Genomic DNA, 22155 nt, shown 5'->3' with positions numbered 1-22155 from the left:
ACTCACCCAAGGTCTCCAAGGCAAAGTGGATGAATCCCATAGTCTCAAGAATCTGCACAATTAGAGCGAGGCTAGCTGTCTGATGGAACCATCAATTCACGTGACACGTGCTTTCAGATATGAACAGTGGTTTTAATCTACTTACTTCAGAGCCAGCCTGTTACCTGTTGAACTCTCGATGAACTCAGGCTGGCTCTGGACACGGTTATTTATACAGCAGTCTAGGGGGAGGAGTCATGGGCGGAGCCACGGGTGGAGCCCTGTACAAACTCCTGCGCATTCCCAGAGCTACTCCCCCTAGTGGTCGGATAACGCTACTGCTCTTACAATAGTATTGGTAAATACAGTGTGACTTACTAAGTGACATTCACCACATTCACCCCCTGCAAAAAAATCAAGTCCGGCGGGGGTGGTGGTCTACAAAGTAAGTCTGTCCGGTGGTCGAACTGTCCGCTGTGATCTGCGGAGCACCGGGGTTGCAGCCTCTTGCGGTGGCTGGATGGGTGTTGTGTGCTAAGGTACAATGGCGGACTCCAGGGAGGGTTGTGTCCGAGCTTCATACTCTTCTGGTTCGACCGGGGACTGGGGGCGCTGGGGGCTGGCCGGCGCGGGTGCACGGAACTGCTGGAGTGAGCTCGTGGGCTCGGGAGTGCGAGGGGGCGGCAGCATGGGGTGTAGGGTGAGGAGTCCTTCTGTGGGGGTAGAGGGGGCACTGGATCCAGCGGGTGCCAGATCCCGGAGGGATAATGTGTACTGGCGGCCATCAGGGAACTCGACGAAGGCGTACTGGGGGTTGGATTGGAGCAGGCGCACCTTCTCAACAAGGGGGTCGGTTTCGTGTGCCCTGATGTGTTTCCTCAGGAGTACCGGGCCCGGAAGTGAGACCCCCGTGGTAGTGCCCCTGGAAAAAATGAAGAGCCTCTCGTGAGGGGTCTGATTGGTCACTGTGCACAAAAGGGACCTAATAGCGTGGAGCGCGTCTGGGAGGACTTCCTGCCACTGGGAGACTTGGAGCTTTCTAGACCGGAGGGTCAGTAGGACGGTCTTCCAGACTGTCGCGTTCTCCCTCTCCACCTGCCCGTTCTCCCTGGGGTTGTAGCTGGTAGTCCTGCTCGAGGCAATGCCCTTGTCGAGCAGGTACTGACGCAGCTCGTCGCTCATGAAGGACGAACCCCGGTCACTGTGTACGTAGCTGGGGAAACCAAACAGGGTGAAGATACTATGCAGGGCCCTAATGACTGTGTGGGAGGTCATGTCGGGGCACGGGATAGCAAATGGGAAACGGGAGAACTCATCTACGACGTTTAGAAAGTAAACGTTCTTGTTAGTTGAGGGGAGTGGCCCTTTGAAATCAATCGCGAGGCGTTCAAAGGGTCTAGAAGCCTTGACCAGGTGGGCCCTGTCTGGTCTATAGAAGTGTGGTTTGCACTCCGCACAGGTCGGGCAATCCCTGGTGACCGCTTTTATCTCCTCGTTGGAGAAAGGCAGGTTTCGGGCCCTGATGTAGTGGCCGAGCCGGGTGACCCCCGGGTGGCAGAGGTCATTGTGGTCATTCAGTCGGTCAATGTGCGCGCTGGTGCATGTCCCGCGGGATAGGGCATCCGCAGGCTCTTTGAGCTTCCCGGGTTGACACTTAATATCGTAATTATAGGTGGAGAGTTCGATCCTCCACCGAAGAATTTTATCATTTTTTATTTTGCCCCTTTGCGAGTTATCAAACATAAAGGCAACCGATAGTTGGTCGGTGATGAGGGTGAACCTCCTACCTGCGAGGTAGTGCCTCCAGTAACAAATAGCCTCCACAATGGCTTGTGCTTCTTTCTCGACTGAGGAGTGTCGGAGTTCTGAAGCGGAGAGGGTACGGGAGAAAAATGCGACTGGTCTCCCTGCCTGATTTAGTGGCTGCTAGAGCTACCTCTGAGGCGTCGCTCTCAACCTGGAATGGAGTGGATTCATCCACCGCCTGCATGGCCGCTTTGGCGATGTCCTCCTTGATGTAGTTGAAGGCCTGGCGTGCTTCAGCTGGCAGGGGAAATTGTGTGGCCTTAAAGAGTGGGCGGGCTTTGTCCGCATATTGAGGGACCCACTGGGGCGTAGTAGGAGAAGAAGCCCAAGCACCGTTTGAGGGCCTTGGGGCAATGGGGGAGGGGGAGTTCTAAGAGGGGGCTCATACGGTCCGGGTCTGGGCCCAGTACTCCGTTCTCCACGACGTAGCCGAGGATGGCCAGTCTGTTTGTGCGGAAAACGCATTTCTCTTTGTTGTAGGTGATGTTTAATTTCTGTGCCGTCTGGAAAAAACGGTGAAGGTTAGCGTCGTGGTCCTGCTGGTCATAGCCGCAGATGGTGACATTGTCCAAGTACGGAAACGTGGCCCGCAGCCTGTACTGGTCCACCATTCAGTCCATTGCTCGTTGGAACACCGAGACCCCATTAGTGACGCCGAAGGTGACCCAGAGGAAATGGAAGAGGCGGCCATCGGCCTCGAATGCCGTGTAGTGGCGGTCCTCCAGGCGGATTGGGAGCTGGTGGTATGCAGACTTCAGACCCACCGTGGAAAAGAGCCGATACTGGGCGATCTGATTTAACACGTCTGCAATCCTGGGGAGGGGATACGCGTCGAGGAGCGTAAATCTATTTATGGTCTGACTATAGTCGACAACCATGCGGAATTTTTCCCCGGTCTTAACGACCACCACCTGAGCTCTCCAGGGACTATTGCTGGCCTCTATAATCCCATCACTGAGAAGCCTTCAGACCTCTGATCTGATAAATACCCTATCCTGCAGGCTGTATCGCCTGCTACGAGTGTCTACGGGTTTACAGTCCTTTGTGAGATTGGCGAAGAGAGGAGGGGGGGGAGATTCGCAGCATAGCGAGGCTGCAGATAGTGAGTGGGGGCAGGGGCCCGCCGAAGCTGAGGGTGAGGCTCTTAAGATTACATTGAAAGTCTAGGCCTAATAAGAGTGGCGCGCAGAGTTCGGGCAAGACGTAGAGTTGAAATTTTGCATAGCTAGCGCCTCGGATTGCGAGTGTCGCGGCGGTGCGCCCCTGGATCTGGATAGAGTGGGAGCCTGAAGCGAGAGAGATAGTTTGCCGCACGGGGAAAACGGGGAGCGAACAGCGTCTTACCAGATCTGGGTGTATGAAGCTCTCAGTACTCCCGGAGTTGAAAAGGCATGGCGTGCTGTACCCGTTGATTTGGACCTCTGCCTTAGAGTTTCGCAGATGCTTCGGGCGCGATTGGTCCAGGGTGACTGCGCTGAATTGTGGGTAGTCGGCGGCTCGATCAGCTGTGCTGGAGTGGCCCCGTGATGACTGCCCTCTGAGTTCATAGTCGTACTCTTCTGATGAGTTGTCCGAGCGTGGAGATGCAGGTCGGGCCCGTGGATCGCACGTGGCGGGCGGCGAGGAAGATGGCGTCCAAGATGGCGGCCCCCATGAGTCGCACGTGGCCGGCTGCGTGGTGGAAGTTTTCCAAGATGGCGGCCCCCATGGATCGCACGTGGCGGGAGGGGGCGGGGTTGGAGCATAGGCTGCAGCGTTTCAGGCCCCGCGGACCTGCCGTTGTGGGGATCGATTACTTCGTGCCGCTGGGGAGTTGGAAGCTGGGGCCCTTTTTGCGAGGCACACTCCCGCGTAGTGGCCTTTCTGCCTGCAGCTGCTGCAGGTCGCGCTGCGGGCCGGGCAGTGCTGCCGGGGGTGCTGATTCTTGCCGCAGTAATGGCAGGCTGGTGCAGCATAGTGGCTGGCTGGAGTAGCATAGTGGCTGGCTGGGGCAGCATGGTGGCTGGGCGGCCGCGTGGCACAGGCTTGGGGGAGTCGCTGGTCGGGGGCCCATGATTGGGTCGCGGGGTCCGCGGGGAACGAGGTGAAGCTGCGGAAAGAGACCTCCATCGTGGTAGCAATTTCCGCAGTTGTTTCTAAGTCTTGGGCCCTCTTTTCCAGCAGTCGTTGGCGCACATAATTAGACCTGAGGCCCGCTACAAAAACGTCGCGTACAGCAAGTTCTCTATGTTCAGCCGCGGTAACCGCTTGATAGTTACAGTCATTTGATAAATTATTGAGCTCTCTTAGAAATTCGGCAAGTGATTCTCTAGGCCGCTGGCGGCGTGTCGTGAACACATGGCGTTCGTAAACTTCGTTAATGCACCTTACATACATCTTATCGAGTATCGCTAGCGCTGCAATATATGAACCGGCCGAGTTTAGTTGCGTAGAGATTCTGTGGCTCACCCTCGCATGCAGTAGACTTAACTTCTGTTCCTCTGTTGTTTCAGCTGTGCTCGCTTCTGCCAGGTAGGCCTTAAAGCACCGCAGCCAGTGGGAGAAGATTTATTTTGCCTCTGCATCCTGTGGGTCGAGTTCTAGGCGTCCAGGCTTGAGGGCTGATTCCATGATCGATCCTGACTGTTCTTAAGTAGATTAAATTGATGGAACCATCAATTCACGAGACACGTGCTTTCAGATATGAACAGTGGTTTTAATCTACTTACTTCAGAGCCAGCCTGTTACCCGTTGAACTCTCGATGAACTCAGGCTGGCTCTGGACATGATTATTTATACAGCAGTCTAGGGGGAGGAGTTGTGGGCGAAGCCAAGGGTGGAGCCCTGTACAAACTCCTGAGCATTCCCAGGGCTACTCCCCCTAGTGGTCGGATAATGCTACTGCGCTTACTATAGTATTGGTAAATACAGTGTGAATTACTAAGTGACATTCACCACACTGTCCCACTCTAATATGCAGATTTGCCAAAAAGTGATCCCGCCCATTGTGTGCAGGATTTACATCGCAACGTCTTGCGAGATTGCGTTGGACCTCGCAAGGTGTTACGAGCCGGGTAGATCCCAGGACCGGGTTCTCCCTGCTTTTATCGGCCCCACTGCACCGTGACGAGCTGCTTTTTGGGCGCAACGTAACCTATTGTTGCTTCTTAGTTGCATTGCTACATAGTCTGAAGTGCAAAGATGTGCGGGTTTGGTGGATTGGCCATGCTAAATTGGCCTATAATATGTTCAGGGATATCCAGGTTAGATTATGGGATTGCGGAAATAGGGCGGGGTGGACACTTATAAATGGGCAGGGTCGATGGGAAAATGCATGCAGTCACTTTAACCAGCCTTGCTGATGTGAGAAGGCAGCAGTGATTCAAACAAAGAATTCTGGCAGAGCTGGGTACAGAATTGGAAGATGACAATGCACTCAAGAACCTTAGGGAGAAAAGCAGGTCGGTGATTAAAAGATAGTTGGATAACTCAAGTGTGTACCAATTACGACAGGAGTGAAGCTGGTTTTGAATTTCTGTGAACACAGGGTTAATTTGGCAGGGAGGCAATAGAACCAGCAGGAAGTGCATATTTTGTAAAATTAGCTGTACCAGATATTCCTCATACTCAGCACTGAGGATCGCTCACAATGTTGCAATTTATACACCCACACATGTATTATACCTATCTATATTGCAATTAACGTGTGGCTCAGAATTATAAACTATAGATTGCTCAGTGCAATTCACACAGTTAGGAAAGATTTATAATTACATTGCATCCTTCATGACCTCGGGTCCCTGAGTGCTTTTCAAGTATAAATATAGCCCAGAACATCCAGGAAACCTTCCCTGACCTTCTTTAAAATAGAGCACCAGACAATACATCTGAGAGAGTAGACAGGGCCCTGGTTTAGCAACTTGCTAGATGGCGGCACCTAGCTAGATGATTCTCTCAGTAGAGTGTTAGCCTAGGTCAAACTTCTGGTGTGGGACTAGAACCCACAAACTTCTGACTCAGAGCAAAGAGTCACTGAGTCACAACTGACACATGCCTTCCACAAGCACCCAGTCTTCAGATAATGTAACTCGATGGCATCCAACAGGGCATTCTGGGAGAGACGAGAATGGTTGCGAGGGAACTTCAGAAGAAAAAAAGAGTGGCTAGAAATTGGAAGATAATTGGAAAGAACAGATGGATCGAGAATTTATTTGGGGAGAGTGTCGATGGCCGAACAAAGGGAGCTGTTAATAATAGCAGTTAGCATGGGAGTCACAGGCGAACGTAAAGGCGAAAAATGTAGTTTTGTGGGGGGAAACAAATTAGGAAAAGCATGGGTAAAGATGGCAAAGAAACTGCAGCATGATGGAGATTAAGGCTGGAGTGCATTGGGGACTGGGAAGAGTTCTGCTGTGAACTACCTCAAGTGCTTGGAATTCTCTGTTGCGTCTCATTGACAGTGCTGGATACATCATTGAATATGTGATCTAACTAGAGCATCATACGAGTTGACCAGAACTTCCTCTTATCTGTGCTGTACTTTTTTTTTCCTACTTAGTTCAACATTCTACTCACTTTGTTTGCTGCTCTGAAGCGATTGAACATGTTGAGCGTTCACTCAATCCTCTCATTCAGCCTTATCCTTAGGTATTTCAATCCCATTCATTGAGTATCTCTTCCTGAAGCAGTATTTTACACTTGGAATTCTCCCATTTATAGACTAAGTGCGATGGCGGGCAGCTCGGGCAGTACCTGTCGCGCCACCAGAATAGCAGGATCCTGTGCCAGGTTCTACACTTGGAAGCTCATTAATTATGCAGAAGGGACTCTCCTGGCCCACTCGCAGCTGATGGGTTCCAAGATGCCGGTGTCATATTTAAGCACCGGTCCAGCACATTCATATCAGTCTCCCCAGCCCATCTGCCTTCACCAGACTTCCCAGAGGAAAAAGGCTATCGGCCTCAAAAGGAAGTCTATTCTTTGATTCAACCACACTCACCCGAGCCAATCACCTCTGAGGCAACCATGCCCCACTTGGACCTCTACCCTCCGCATTCTCATCCATCTTTTGTCCAGTGAACAATGTGGTATCCTGTTTACCCACTATTTTGTGAGCTTTATATGCAGTCTTGCCAGTAACCAGATTGCCTCCCTTTGGTCTTCCCTTTGCCTTCCATTGTTCATCTTCTTCATCCACCTCCTTGCCCATCTGCCTGCTATCATGAGTCTTCATCCTACCCCACTCTTTGCACAGCACTCCTTTCTAAATAGCACCCCTTCCCTTGTCTTTGTTGGGCCATATCCCCACCCTTGGCCTCCCCTCGCACCCCGCCTCCAGTCAAAATTCAGTGGCGGAATTCTCCGTTCCTGAGACTGTGTAAATGCTGGGGCAGGATTTGGGGAGTTCTACGACAGCAAAACTGGCGCCGCACCTGTTCCAATTCAACAACCATTATGGGGCAGCACCGGCGCCATGTGGAACACAATCGATTCAATTGAGAAACGGCGCAGAGATTCACCGGATTCGCAATTGACACTCAGGAGGCCAACCAGCTGCAGCCGCGTATACACACATCGCTCCCCACACACACCATCCCAGCAAACAAGATGGCAGCGAGGAGAGCGGCACCCCGCTTTACGGACGCCGAGCTCAAGACCCTGTGGGACACTGTGGACGAGACGCGGGCACCCCTGTACTCCAGCCCAAGAAGGAGGCTGACAGCCGCCACCATTCGCTATGTCTGGCCCCAGGTGGCAGAGGCCATCAGCACCATTAGTAACACCATCCAGACTGGCTTGCAGTGCCGAATAAAACTGCACGACATCCTCAGGGCGGCCAGGGCGAGTAGGCAGTACTGAGCCCCAGCACCAACTCCGATCCGACACTCCCACTACCATATCACCCCCTCCCCCCACACCCAAAGGGCAGCCGAACCCCGACCCTGCACCACATGCCGGCACCCATGGCTGAGTGCCCTGGCCACTGAAGCCACCAGCTACCTACCCACTGGGCTGCACATGTCGGACACTGATGTTTTCTGTCGTCCACCCCCCCCCCCCCCCCCCCCCCCCCCCCCCACCACGCAGGAGAAGGCCGGCCATAACCGTCGAGAGCCAACACCGCACAGGTGCAGGTGATGTCCACAGTGGAGGCCATGGGGGCGAGGGTTTTGGCTGGAGATAAGCAGGTCCAAGGCCTGGGGCACTCTGTGCAGGTGGTGGCTGAGGCCTAGGACAGGGCTGCCCTCTCCAGATCACATTGAAATGTATGTATTGTGCTGACTGGGCATATAGAGCCTCTGTGACGGCGTTGATGCCCCTGTGAGATACTGGACAAATCCCCACTTGGTGCCTGGAAGGACCCCGTGGTGTAAAGGTTCACAGTCTCTGTCACCTTGGCGACCACCGGGAGCGGGTGTCCTCCCCCATTCCCCTGCGATGTCAGTGCGCCATGGTCTGACAGATATGTCGCACTGTCTCTGTGCTCAGCCGGAGTCTTCAATGGCATGCCCGGTCCGGCAGGTCCTCGACTAACAGGCACTCAGCGACTGCCTCCTATTCCTCTGGAGCAGACTCCACTGCTGCAGCTTCCTCCTCCTCGAGCAGCTCCAGCTCATACAGCCGCAGTGCATTCCCCAGGGCTGCGCGGACGAGGAGGATGGCCACCATTAATGGTTGAATTCCAATATCCATTGTCTGCAGGGGGTGATAGGCCGACATGTACCCCTGTGCCCACCCAGTTCTAACAGGCTACACAGTGGCCCCTGTTGGCACTGCGGACTCTGCCCCCGCATGTCCCCCTCCTCCCCCATCCATCCACCCCTGGCCCCATCAGTGCCTGGCACCTTGGGGGCCACTGACCCTGGGGCCCATTCATGCAGCCAGGCGTACTGTCGGCTGGCGAGGCCCTTGCCAGCAGTATGCTCCATGGACCCGGTCCAGCACGCTCCTGTAGGGGCATCTGTGGCTGTTGCCATTGGGCGGGCCGTGTGATGTCCCACATTGCTATGTGGCACCAGGGACAAGGAGACTGCACAGTACTAATCTGACTTGGCAGCACAAGAGGGTCCGTGTGTCCAGAAACATGGTGCTTTCAATGAAGACCAGCTCGGCATGGAGATGGAGGCAGGAACTGGTCTACCCCAGCAGAGTGGTGTACAGGGCATCGGAGCAGCGCAGAACCATTGCAGAAAGTTGTTGCAGTCACCCAGAAGCCTAGCAAACTGAGGACCACCTTGACCTTGTGCATGCCACTCATTAGCAATCGAGTTTGATACTGATGTAAATTCCCACTGGTGCATCATCAGATTGAAAGGCCTGATGGGATGCTGGCACTCAGCTGTTTTGATGAGCAATCATGAGATGCAAATGAATGCAAATGGTGCTCATGCCACTTCCCAGCAGGAAGAATGACCTGCCATTGTGAGAATTGCAATGTGATTTTTATGCCAGAGGGTTTCCGACTTTTTGGCTCCCGTCAGATACGGCGTGCCTGCCTGCCATCAAACCCGCCACAGGCCAGTTGGGAGAATTACGCTCAATAAATTTCTGAACTCATTTTGTATTGCCTGAGTTGCCGACAGAGACAACTGTTCTTTTATTCTTTCACAGGGTGTGGGCTGCCCTGGAAAAAACAGCAATTCTGTGCGACGCTAATTGCCCTTGAATTGAACATTTCAGAGGACAATTAAGAGTCAAACATATTATTGTGGGTCTGGAGTCACATGTAGGCCAGGCTGGGGTAAGAACGGCAGATTTCCTCCCCTAAAAGACATTAGGGAACCAGATCGTCTTTTCTGCAATTGCTGATAGTTCGAGGGTCACGATTGCTGAGACGAGCTTTATATTCCAGATTTATTCATTAAATTTAAATTCCGAAGCTGCCATGATGGGATTTGAACCCATGTCCCCAGAGCATTAACCTGGGCCTCTGGATTACTAGTTCTGTGACATTTCCCAAGTTCCTCCTAGTTTGCAGTCAACTGGCAAATTTATGTTGATTTTCTGAATTGATTGATGTAAATTATAAACTGGGGTGGACAACTTTCAGGATTATGCATCAAATCTCCAAATTCACAACAAACTGCAGCAGAAGGCAGGTGCCTCCCAAGGCAAAGTATTCTCCCAGTGCAGTGCCAGTCTAGATGAAATCTCTGGAGCATTTCTATGATGCCTTTAACATAGCAAAATGTCCCAAGAGGCTTCACAGGAACATTATCAAAATGTGACACAGAGCCACTGAAGGAATTATTAGGGCTTGGGGCTGATGACCAAAACCTTAGTCAAAGGGGTAGATTTTAAGGAGCATCATGATGGAGCCAAGTGAGAAGGAGAGGCAGAGAGGTTTAGGAAAGAGTTCCAGACCTAATGGCGTTGTCAGCTGAAAGAACCTGCTAGAGCGATTAAAGAGGATGCTCGTGGGTGGAATGAACAGGTATCTCAGCAGTCTCTTGGGCTGAACGAAATGACAGAGATAGGCAGCGTTAAGGTCATGGAGGGATTAAGGATGAGGGATGGCATCTCCCATCTGAAGGCAGAATGTTGACGCCATCGTTAAAACTGGAGAGTTTAACGACGGCGTCATCGGACTGGTGTGTAAGCGATACCGGCGTCAGATGGGTGCAGCTGGTCTGCGCACGCGCTGCGACTGGCGCGAATGCACGCCTGCACAGTAGCCTCCTTCTCCACGCTGGCCCTGGCGCAACATGGCGTAGGGCTACAGGAGCTAGCGCGGAGCAAAAGAGGCCCCCACCACAAGAGGCCGGCTCGCCGATCGGTAGGCCCCAATCTCGGGCCAGGCCATGGTGGAGGCCATGGTGGAGGCCACCCCCCCCACACCAGGTGGCCCCAGACAGGATGGATGCCGCTGGGTAAGTCCAGATGTGAACGGCACCGGTGGGACTCAGGCTTTTTTGGGAAGCCACTCGGCCCATCCTGGTTGGAGAATCGCCGGGGGGGGGGGGGGGGGGGCTGCGTAGTGCAGCCCCCGACCGGCGCTACGCCGGCGCCAGTGACAATGATTCTCTGGTCACTGGAGAATCGGCGGACCGAGGTAGGGGCGGTGGTGCGCGAATCACGTCCGGCCCGGTGATTCTCCAACCCACCACCGGTGGGCTGAGAGAATCCTGTCTGAGAATGTTTAAATCAAGGCCTTGCCTAACTAGAGTCAATACTGGTTACCATGCCACAGACGTGGTGGCTACAATGGACTTGGTGTGAGTTAGGGCACAGGATGCAGAGTTTACAGGGGAAAGTACATTGGAGGCCAGTCAAGGATGCATTGGAATTGTCATGTGTAGAGGTAGAAAATGAAGAAAGGTTTCAACAGCAGGAGAGCTGAGGTGGGGCAGAACCTGGTGATGTTATGGGGATGAATTGAAACAATCTTAGTGATGCAGCTGATATTTAGTCGAAAGCTCATCTCGGGGTCAAACATGACATCAAGGTTTTGAATAGTCCAATTCAGCCTCAGTTAGTTGCCAAAGGGAAGGATGGAGTTGGTGGCTTGGGAAGAGAGTCTGTGATGCAGGGAGTGAAGACAATGGGCTGGTTTCACCATTTTTGAGACTAAGTGCGGAGGTACTGTGGCGTTTTATGTCAAAAACAATCGGCAAGACCCCTCATCGATCCTGCGACCAGTGAGGGGCGAGCAGCCATGCCGAATAAAACTCCAGGCTCCCATTATATAAATGGCCAGAGAATGGCCGGGTCCATGGCCACGCATGCGCACAGCGACGACGTGCAACGGTCGTGCCGTAAAACATGGTGTCGGCCGTGCGGGCACCCAACCTGCCAGATAGTACCCTCCTAGCCACCCCCCACCAGTCTCCCCCCCCCCCCCCCAGTTCTCGCGGAAGCCCCTCCCCTGACAAGCACCACAGCTCCCGCCCGACTGTGGCGCCGCTGGACGTGATGACGCCATTTTGGAGGGGGGAGGAGGATGCAAATCCTGCGTCAAACAGGTGCCGCCAGAAGGGATTCTCCACCCGATCACCGATTACAAAATCGGCTTCAGGGAACGGCGAATCCCACAAAAGCTTTTGTCTTTCCAGTGTTTAGTTGGAGTAAATTCCTGCCTGTTGAGCAGTCTGACAATTCAGAGACAGTGAAAAGGGTGAGAGAGGTTGTGGTGTACATATGGAACCTGATGCTGTGTTGTCAGACAATGTCACTGAGCATGTAGATGAGAAATAGGAAGGCATCAAGGGTAGATCCTTGGTGGACACCAGAGGCAAGGGTGCAGGATTGGGAAGAGAAGTCATTGTAGGTGATTCACTGGCTACCACTGGATAGTCGAACCAGGCCAATACAGTCCTCCAGCTGGGTGACAGGGGAGGGGGACCACAAGAGGGTGGCGTGATAAGCCATGTCAAAGACTGCAAACAGGTTGGGGAGAGTGAGATGCGATAGATGGGATAATTTACTTCTGCTACAATCATATGGAATCGTAATTTGGACTTTCGTGAAAGCCAATTGGTGCTGTGACATGGGCAAAGATTGACCCTGGCACATTTACCATTCTACAACAGTTTAAAATGCTGTTCAGTATGTAATGGATCGTTTGCAAAATCTTTAACTGTAATTAAATATTTATATCAAAAGAAGCATTCTCATTTTATATGAAATGATATGTAACTCTCAAAATTTAAATGGACAACATTCTTAATAACCTTGACAACAGTCTGGTTTGTTCAGTAACAATAATGCATGATTGTGCTGCATATTATTAAAGGTCTTTAATAATTTACAGCGTCCAACCAGCTTTCTGCATTCACACGTTCCCATAATTTGTCTTCAATGGATGCTCAAGTTACACCCGTTTTGTAGGGAATCATTGATGGGCAGCCACCTTATGGGATACAATCTTACTGCTTATTCACACTCAGGAAATAGTAGTAGCACACAATTGTTCACTTCGAATTAGTTTCTGGATATTATTTAACCAGTCATCGGATGCACAAAAGCAAATGAGAAATGAGCGTTCAAACAGAGATAGGGGCCTGTGTTCTGATGACCACCCAATCCAGGTTTCACGTTACAAAGTGTGAATTGTCCCTATTAGGTCAATTCCTGCCAACCATGATGAGGGCCATATAAATAGTGGACCTTTCTCTGAGGAGTTCGATTAATATAAATTGTGCTCAGTTCAATAATGCTTAACGATCAAGTGGGATTTATTGGTTTAAATACGATTTTTTTTTAAAGCAGCACAATTTTCATACACTCTTGAATGTTGCTTGTAATCGACATCTGTGGCTGTCTTAAATTCTAAGTGGGAAAGTTGGGAGAAGTGCTGTGAAATTAACTAAAAGGTTCAATTAACTAAACATGTCACTGATTGCCAAGCCAGCGGATCCCAGTTTTCCGCCCGTATTTCATATCTAGCACTCGAGTTTTCCTTCGAAATGCGCCTAGCACCGAAATGTTTGTTAATTTGTAAACAAAGAACACAATTGTGATTTAGGAATTTGCATTCCAGCGGATCCGGGTTGGGAGAGAGAAGAGGGGAATTTGAATGTCGTTGCCTTTATTTTGCTGTGTGTGTCTTTGCACGCTAGCTAATCTTTAGACTCATTACGAGCCATCTGATAATTCCGCCTTTCACTGCAGTTTTATTGCACCTTGAGTGTCAGGGATAGGTTAATGTCTGCTTTGCAACAGGTAAGTGAATGGTTGTGTAAGGTAGATTGGGACAATGCCAATAAATATCTCCATGTCCCAAACTCCACTTTAGATCAGGGAAATGGCACCTCCTCCAATCGCACATCTATCGCCTTTCTTTGAACGGTGCCTGGGTCAAAATCCCGGAACCTACCCTCCCGCACACATACACCTTTGGTGCCTGGGAGAACCATCAGCGGCAAGCCCTTCAGAAAGAATGCCCATCTTCTCAAGAGATTACAGTTTGGGCACTGCCCACTCACAACCCGGGAACAGGATGAACCAGCACACGAGTAAGAAATAAACGGCAGGCAAACGTTCAAGCATTTTTTAAAAAGATCTCTCCAGATAAACTTGCCATTTGACCACTTTTCCAAATGTTATTCCGCTACAACTCCCACTTTAATTTCATAAGGCGCCTGAGATACAATATGTATTTGCATGTCATTTGATCATTTGCAACGCTGCTTACAATATTTAACTTTGTGCACAGAAACCCGCACAAAATCTAAACGGAACTTTACATTTGCAAAAGATGTCAGCGTAATTTAGCTACCCGGGAGAACAAAGTTTACTGCCACACCTAAACGGTCCCTAGTCCAGCTCCACCCAGCTGTATAAAGATTATGCTTCATAACTTTATGGATTTGCTGCACCGAAATTAATTTTCCAATCCTCCGCCCATTCATGGCAAATTTGATTCAGCAGCCTACGGTTAATTTAAAGTCTGCGTGAGAATGAGATTTCTACAACTTCCAAAGTGACATCTAGATATTTCAGGGACCGACGTCTGATCTTCGTTCCAAAAATTTTAACAATCGAAACCCAAACTGTATGACTGGATCGATTAAATCTACCAGCACCACGTCTCAAGTATGTTCACAACTTACAAGTTGGTCTATTCGGGTAACGTTAACCGTTTCTTTGAAACAAATATGTATTGAAAGATGCAATTCTTTCAGATCTACCTGGCGAACCTGACATTTAGGGATAGGAAAAATCCAAAGGAAAATCTGTACAAGGTTAATTAAGTCTGGTCAAATGGCAGTTCACAATCTAAAGTACAGGTTAGATCAGGGGAAATGGACGAGAGCGGATGAAAAGGTGTCATTGTCAATAGTGATGTATTGTATAAGTAAGTACTTAATGCGCTGATGGAGAAGGAAGAGAAAGTTGTAAACCTGACTCGTAAAAACTCGCAAGTCGATCCAATTATTTGGGGTAGGAATGTTTTTTTTATTAAAAAAAAGTGTACGTTGCTCACCCCGTTCCGATTATAAACACCCATTAATTTGTAAACAAAAAAAGTTCAGATTCAGTAACATTTCCTCCACATTATTAAGATAATTCCGAACTGCGGCAAAACAAAGCAAATTGTTGGAAAATAAGAGGCGAAACAATTCTTAGCCAGATTCGCATAAGTATACATACTCACACAAAAAATCACGTTTGTAGACAAACTTTTACTTGTTTTTTATTGTTAAGAAAAAACAATTAAACATACCTAACATTTCTTTTCTTCTTTGCGTGTGAGGCTGATCCGTATAGACCCACTCAAAATCATTTCGTTTCATTCTGATCCCCGTGCTGTCGGATGCTTAATATTGATGTGTGTGTGTGCAACCTTTGCTGCCAGCGTTGCTTGTGAGCGCTGCCAGCTCATTCGCCTTACCTTAAAAGCAGCAGCAACAACACCCAGGAAAAAAAAACCTCTGCAACGTACCCATGGGGGATTATTGTTGGGGGCGTGCTCCAGAAAGAGAACCACATTGGCAAAGATCCAAGCAGGTAAGGAAGAGAAGTTGATGCAATCAGTTTACTTGTGGGGGAAGGGAAGACCAGTTGCAAAATGGGGGGGGAAAGAAAGAATCGGCTGAGTATTGCAGGATAAGGTTCTCAGGAGTGAGGGTGCGGGGCGAAGAGGCTTGTTTTGGTGCTGCTCTGGAAGTAGTGAGGAGTTTGGCTGGAGGGAGGAGGGGGTGCTGGGGTTAGTGCAATCTATTGGCACATGGCAACAAGGGCAAATCATGAAGGACAGGAAGTGGAATGAAGTCTCGCGGTAGTTGCTCGCAGCGCCCGAGCGGATGGTGGCTGCCGTTTTTTTTGTTGCGAGATTTGCTGCTGATATTTTCTAGTTAATTGTTGTTGAGATAAAGCAAGGGGGAGGAAAAGAGAGAGGCCGATTTCATCCACACCCCCCCTCCCCTTGCCTTCCCGTTTTCAAAAGGAAATATGGCATCGGGTGATACTTTGTACATCGCGGCGGACGGCTCGGAGATGCCGGCCGAAATCGTGGAGCTTCACGAGATCGAAGTGGAGACGATCCCGGTGGAGACGATCGAGACCACGGTGGTGGAAGGTGACGAGCACCAGCCCATGATCGCCCTGCAGCCGCTGAGCGACGACCCGAGCCAGGTCCACCAGGAGGTGATCCTGGTGCAGACGCGGGAAGAGGTGGTGGGGGACGACGCCGAGCTGAGGGCCGAGGACGGTTACGAGGACCAGATCCTGATCCCGGTGCCGTCGGCGGGCGCCGAGGAGGAGTTCATCGAGCAGACCCTGGTGACGGCCGTATCGGGCAAAAGCCGCATCAAGAAAGGGGCCGGCAAGAAGGCCACCAAGAAGAGTTACCTGAACGAAGGGGGTCTGGACAGGACCGGCAGGAAATGGGAACAGAAGCAAGTGCAGATCAAAACCCTGGAGGGGGAATTTTCTGTGACAATGTGGGCTTCGGGTGAGTGAAAGGGGACAAAACCCTCGGTGTGTGTATGTGTGTGTGAGGGAAGGGACTGGAAAACAACGACCAACCACCAAAGTGTGCGCATTTGTGAGCTTTCCGTTGAGCTCTAGGGCGTGTCCCGCCGCATCGGGAGGGGGAGGGGGGAAGAAACTGTAAAGTGGCGAAGATTTCGGTCTTTTCCGCCGCCCGGTTGGAGCTCGAGCGGCTTCTCAATGTTTTTGTTTTGAAGGGAAGCCATGTTTCCCCAGGTTATGGGCGCCGCCATGTCAGTATGGCCGCCCGAAAACATGGCTTCCCGACGGGGGAAGATGGCGGCTGAAGATGGCGGGCGGAGCAGGAGCGAGTGCGCTGCTGCTGTTGGGGCCTTGGCGCTGTTCTGACCGTTAGGCCCTCACTCGCGCTAGGCCTCATGGCGTAGTTCGACTTTCAGCCGCCGCGCAACCCAACCTGCCTGCCGCACGCAGGACGTGAGCGGGGCGCGCGGGCGGAGGGAGGCGGGCCGGCGGTTATGGACAGCGGCGCCTAGCCAATGGGTCGGGCGAATCCGCTGAAGGGGCCAATGGGGGGAGTTGGAGGGCGGGAGGCTGCCATCAAGTTAGGTGGAGCAGGAGCGGCGCGGTGGGGAATGGTGGGGGAGGGGAGTCCGCTGCTGGGTGCAGCAGGAGCGGAGAGACTCCATTTCGGCGGCTTCTTGTTGGTCACCTCCGCTTCTCTCCCCGATCCTGCCAGTTAAAGAGTCGGAAAATCAAGTTCGTCCTTGTGTTTTCTAATCAATTAAACGAGGGGGAGGGAAATCCGAGATCTGGGCATCGTCGTGTTGACTTTTTAAAAAAAAAATCTGCTTTCCCTGATCAAACTTCGAAGATAAAACGTTGCGATTTTCAAGTAAATGTTTTTGTTCTGCGTCTGTGTTTTAAGGGTTTAGCTGCCTTTGGGATCGTGTTGTGCCTGGAACAGTGTCGGAGTAGAAATAATTTCTTTCCCCTTTGAGGTTTGAGTTGTGAGGAAATTTCTCCCTTAAAAATAAAGTGTTCGACGTTCGGTATCCGAAGTTTTGTGAATATCGTTTTGTTCAGATTCCAGGTGAGACTTGATTTTTAAAAATATATGTGTATATAAGGCAGAAATAGGAGAGTATAACCATCTTCTACTGGTGTTTTTGACGGAAGGCGTGTAATTGTAAATACGGCAAGGTGTGTTTTAGGCGAATTAAAGTGGATCTTATGGTGCAGGTAATTTCGACAGCAAGTTGTTTGCTTCCCCACCCACCGGTTCGTTTTGGATTGGATTTGTTTATTTGGATTGGATAATCCAAATTTCGATTGGATTTTATAATTTAAAGATGTGATGTGAGCAGACGATGGGTATCTATTGTGTGTTTGCAGACAGGACGATGAGACAGCATATGATGTAACCCAAAAATTCAGCTCCCATCTTTAGGAATATATTGAGGAATTGTGCGGATTCTAGATTTTGCTGGTTGTTTATCTTCAAATAGAGTGTCGATGTTTAACTAGGTAACTGAAAGCATTGTAGTAAATAACAGCAGATGGGTAATATTCCGTATTTTGTAGTTTCATGCATGAATGTGGATAGCATAATTGCTTCACAGCTCCAGGGTCCCAGGTTCGATTCCAGCTTGGGTCACTGTCTGTGCGGAGTCTGCACATCCTCCCCGTGTGTGCGTGGGTTTCCTCCGGGTGCAGGTTAGGTGAATTTGCCATGCTAAATTGCCCTTAGTGTCCAAAATTGCCCTTAGTGTTGGGTGGGGTTACTGGGTTATGGGGATAGGGTGGCGGTGTTGACCTTGGGTAGGGTGCTCTTTCCAAGAGCCCGTGCAGACTCGATGGGCCGAATGGCGGCCTCCTGCACTGTAAATTCTATGATAAAGCTTCTATGATACATTTATGTAATAAAGCCAACCCATCAGAAGATGTTTGTAATTCTTTGTGAAAATAAAGTTGTCAATGTTGCGATTGAATTTGTTCTTCAGGTTTATTCATATACACTTGTATAGAAAAAAAATCAGGGCTGTGGGGAAAATAGGGGAGTGGAGCTAATTGGTTAATACTTTCAAAGAACTGGCATATATACAATGGAGTGAGCATCCTTCTCCTGTGCTGTATGGTTATATAAATGTTAAATTCAATAGGTAGTAATTGGTTACAGGTTCTTTTGTCTGCTCAAATAACTAGCAATAAGTTGGTTAGCAAATACTGCAATGTTTTTATTCTGTTTAATATTAATGTAAACATGAAATGGCACTTCCTCTTGAGTAATGATTATATTTCTTTTGGTAGTGGTTTAAGTTGGAAGCTGAAAATATTTCCTCGCCAGGTGGATTGACCACGGTAAAATTGACCCTTTATCGTCCAAACATTGGTTGGAGTTAAGGGGGTGGGCCTAGGTAGAGTGCTCTTTCAGGGGGTAGGTGCAGACTCGATCGGCCAAGTGGCTTCGTTCTGAACTGTAGGGATTCTATGATTTGCACTGGAGTTAGGTGACTGGCCATTTTTCCACAGAGTTGAAGTTGACCAAAGTTCCCTCGTACATTTGTGCTTGTGTCCCAACCGCGTTGGCTCAATTTGAAAATGTGAGCCTTTTTGAAGTATTGCGTGGACAAAAGATGCATTTTTTCTGTCGTATACTTATAATTTCCTTTGCTGATTTAGCTGAGCTTCATCACAAATAAGCTGGTATGCAGAGCTCTAATCTGCTTATTGCTGCTCTGTCCTGTAGTTAATTACAAAGAGATGTCAAGAATCATTGGAGTGTGGTTTTCTGCTCCAATGTTGGCACATAGTACTCTGCTCCAAACCACTGGATTTATATTTCCTGTACTAATGACTGCCCTGATCATGCCTGCCAATTCTGTCTGGAATCATAAATCATTGCTGTAATGTGCTTGTATCCACGAAGAATTCAGATTTTTATGCCATACCCAGTAGACTTGTCAATCAGAAAACCACCTGGACATCTTGATTGATGGTGAACTCAAGATTGCATTCCACCTAACCCATTGGCTGATATTTAGGTCTAAGTGTGAACAGATTTGCCCGAATTGTCAGATGAGGGCTGTCAAGATTTTGTTCTGTTTGCTATAAGCAATTTTGGCCTCAATTTAAGGAAGTATACACTTGTGTTGGGGGGTACAGTGAGGTTAACTAGATTGGTCCATGGGATGCAGGTTCGAACATAGAACGTACAGTGCAGAAGGAGGCCAACTGGCCCATCGAGTCTGCACCGACCCACTTGAGCCCTCACTTCCACCCTATCCCCATAACCCAATAACCCCATCTAACCTTTTTGAACACTAAGGGCAATTTAGCATGGGCAGTCCACCTAACCTGCGCATCTTTGGACTGTGGGAGGAAACCGGAGCACCCGGAGGAAACCCACACAGACACAGGGAGAAAATCAGACTCCGCACAGACAGTGACCTAGCAGGGAATTGAACCTGGGACCCTGGTTCTGTGAAGCCACAGTGCTAACCACTATGCTACTGTGGTGTCCTATGGTGAGAGATAAAACCTACCAGCCCTACCAGGTTGCCCTCTGGTGAGAGGCAAAATTAATTGGATCTATGTTCTCTGGTGTTTCAAAGAATGAGAGGTGATCTCATTGAAACATACAATGAAGCGGCTTGGCAGGTAAATACTGGGGAATCTGTTTCATGATAAAGGCCTGATCATTTAGGACTGAGATGAGGAGAAATTTCTTTACTCAAAGGATGTGAATCTTTGGAATTCTCTACCCTGGAGAGTTGTGCACATGTCTTGTATTTAAGGCTGAGAGATCTAGTTGATCACTCGGACAGTTGGTGGCTATGGGGAGGTGGTGGGAAAATGGATTTCAGACCCTTGATCACGTTGAATGGTTACGTTTCTGTTACATTTTCTTATGTTCTTAATCATTGCACTTTCATCCCAGTTCTCAGAGTACCCCATTTCCTCCAGACAGTATACAATGAGAAATTTGGGTGTCTGTCTAAAAATATAAATCTAAACAATTATGGTTTTGTGAAGGGTATAATTTAAGGTATTTACACTGCTGCAGAAAAATCTATACAATTCTGGGCCATAAGTCCATTGTTGCCTGATTGGATTTGTGCTGAATCTTCAGTTTATTTAGGCAAACCCGTTTTTTACATTTATATTTTTCCTTTCACCAATTCAATTTTACTATTGAGCTAAATTGTGTTACATTACTGCAAGTTTACTATGGCCCTTACCCATATCTTCTTGCACCTCTTTATTTCTTAGAATTAAATATTTCCGTATTTAATTGAAAACATTTATTTGGGAAGAATCGGGTCTTCACCACCACCCCCCAGACTGTTGAGTCTGTTCTCTAATTTGATTACATGTTGCTATTTTTTCCCTTGCTAATTGAATTACTATCAAAACCCTTAACAATTTTGAGTACCTTTTATGAAATCTATCCTTAATCTGCACTGCTATAAAGGCATCAATTCTAACACTCCTAGTCTATTCTCAAAACTGAAGTTCATCATTTCTGTTACCATTCTCGTGAATGCTAGGATTATTTTCCTAAGGTGTGGGACACAGAATTAGAAACAGTACTGTAGCTGAGTCCTATCCAATCAGCTATATCGATTTAATATAACTTTTTTGTTTTGTACCGTATTTCACTAGTCTAGCCTTACCGCTACTCTTTCTCCATCCATGTTTACTACATTTTGTTTTGTTCTGGCAGCAAACTTTGAAATTATACCTCCTCAAACCAAGTCTCGGTCATGATATAAACCAAAAAATGCTGTAATCCAAATACCAGCCCTTGAGAACATCATTGTATAATTCCCTCTGGTTTGCTGAGCAACTGCTCATCACTACTTTCTGATTTGTCTTCAAGCCAATTGACTACCATGGTGGCTTTGCATCAATTTTGTTAGCAAGTCCATTATCTGGCGTTTTATCATACTCCATTCAGATACATAACATCAACTGCGTGGCCTGCATCATTCTTGTTATTTCTTGAAGAACTCCTTCAAGTTGGTCAGGTGTGATTTGCCTTTTAAGAAATGTGTTTTTCCAAGTAACAGTTTTGTTTAGAATTATGGTCCTGTTTTGAATGGGTGTCACATTTATAATCCTAGAGTCCTCTGGCACCACTACTACCATGCCCAAGGATAATAATGACCTTGTATATCAGCATTCACAACGGGTGACTTCTATTTTTGAAGTTTCTTTATTTTTATCCTGTACAATTCTGTACACTTTACCATAATGATGGCAGCAATCTCTTGTGAATAGAGAAGCAAGGTACCTATTTACTACTTTGCCTGTGCTGTCCGCTTTTTTTTCTCCCTAATTTGCCCTATCATTCCATTGGCTATCCTATTGCCCTTTATATGTTTATAAAATACTTTTCACTTTTATGTTACCTGCTAATAAAATCTTTTGTTATTTCTTGTTTGAATTCTCCATTGCACTTTCTGCATTCTGCCTGATTCATAGAATTATAGAATTTAAAGTGCAGAAGGAGGCCATTCGGCCCTTCGAGTCTGCACCATGCAGCCTCATGGCGCCAAGGTCCCAGGTTCGATCCTGGGTCATTGTCTGTGTGGAGTTTGCCCATTCTCCTTGTGTTTGCATGGGTTTTGTCCCCACAACCCAAAGATGTGCAGGCGAGGTGGATTGCCTAAATTGTTCCTTAATTGGAAAAAATTAATTTAAAAAAAAAAAAAAGAGTCTGCACCAGCCCTTGGGAAGTGCACCCTACTTAATCCCTCGCCTCGACCATATCCCCATAACCGAGTAACTCCTCCAATCTTTTACACGCTAAGGAACAATTTAGCATGACCAATTCACCTAACCTGCACATCTTTGTACTGTGGGAGGAAACCAGAGTACCTGGAGGAAACCCACACAGACAAGGGGAGAACGTGCAACCGTCGCCTGAGGCCGGAATTGAATCCAGGATCCTGGAACTTGAGGCAGCAGTGCTAACCACTGTGTAACTGATTATAT

General features: G+C 48.8%; 2 protein-coding genes across 2 annotated transcripts in view; one reads left to right on the top strand and one right to left on the bottom strand.

Moving 5' to 3' along the window:
* degs2 (delta(4)-desaturase, sphingolipid 2) overlaps window positions 1–15436 on the bottom strand; it is a 97247-nt gene extending 81811 nt beyond the window's left edge. Inside the window, exon 1 of the mRNA XM_038777023.1 lies at window positions 14930–15436. Coding sequence (XP_038632951.1) covers window positions 14930–14999 — 70 coding nt within the window. The 5' untranslated portion in view covers window positions 15000–15436. The remainder of the gene's footprint in view (window positions 1–14929) is intronic.
* Window positions 15437–15489: 53 nt separating this feature from the next.
* The window catches only part of yy1a (YY1 transcription factor a), a 31026-nt gene continuing 24360 nt past the window's right edge, over window positions 15490–22155 (top strand). The window contains exon 1 of the mRNA XM_038777009.1: window positions 15490–16159. Coding sequence (XP_038632937.1) covers window positions 15658–16159 — 502 coding nt within the window. The 5' untranslated portion in view covers window positions 15490–15657. The remainder of the gene's footprint in view (window positions 16160–22155) is intronic.

Source organism: Scyliorhinus canicula, chromosome 2, assembly GCF_902713615.1.
Source record: "Scyliorhinus canicula chromosome 2, sScyCan1.1, whole genome shotgun sequence".
Lineage (NCBI taxonomy): Eukaryota > Metazoa > Chordata > Chondrichthyes > Carcharhiniformes > Scyliorhinidae > Scyliorhinus > Scyliorhinus canicula.
Note: the sequence above shows the minus strand (reverse complement) of the source record. Positions and strands in the feature narration are given on the sequence as shown.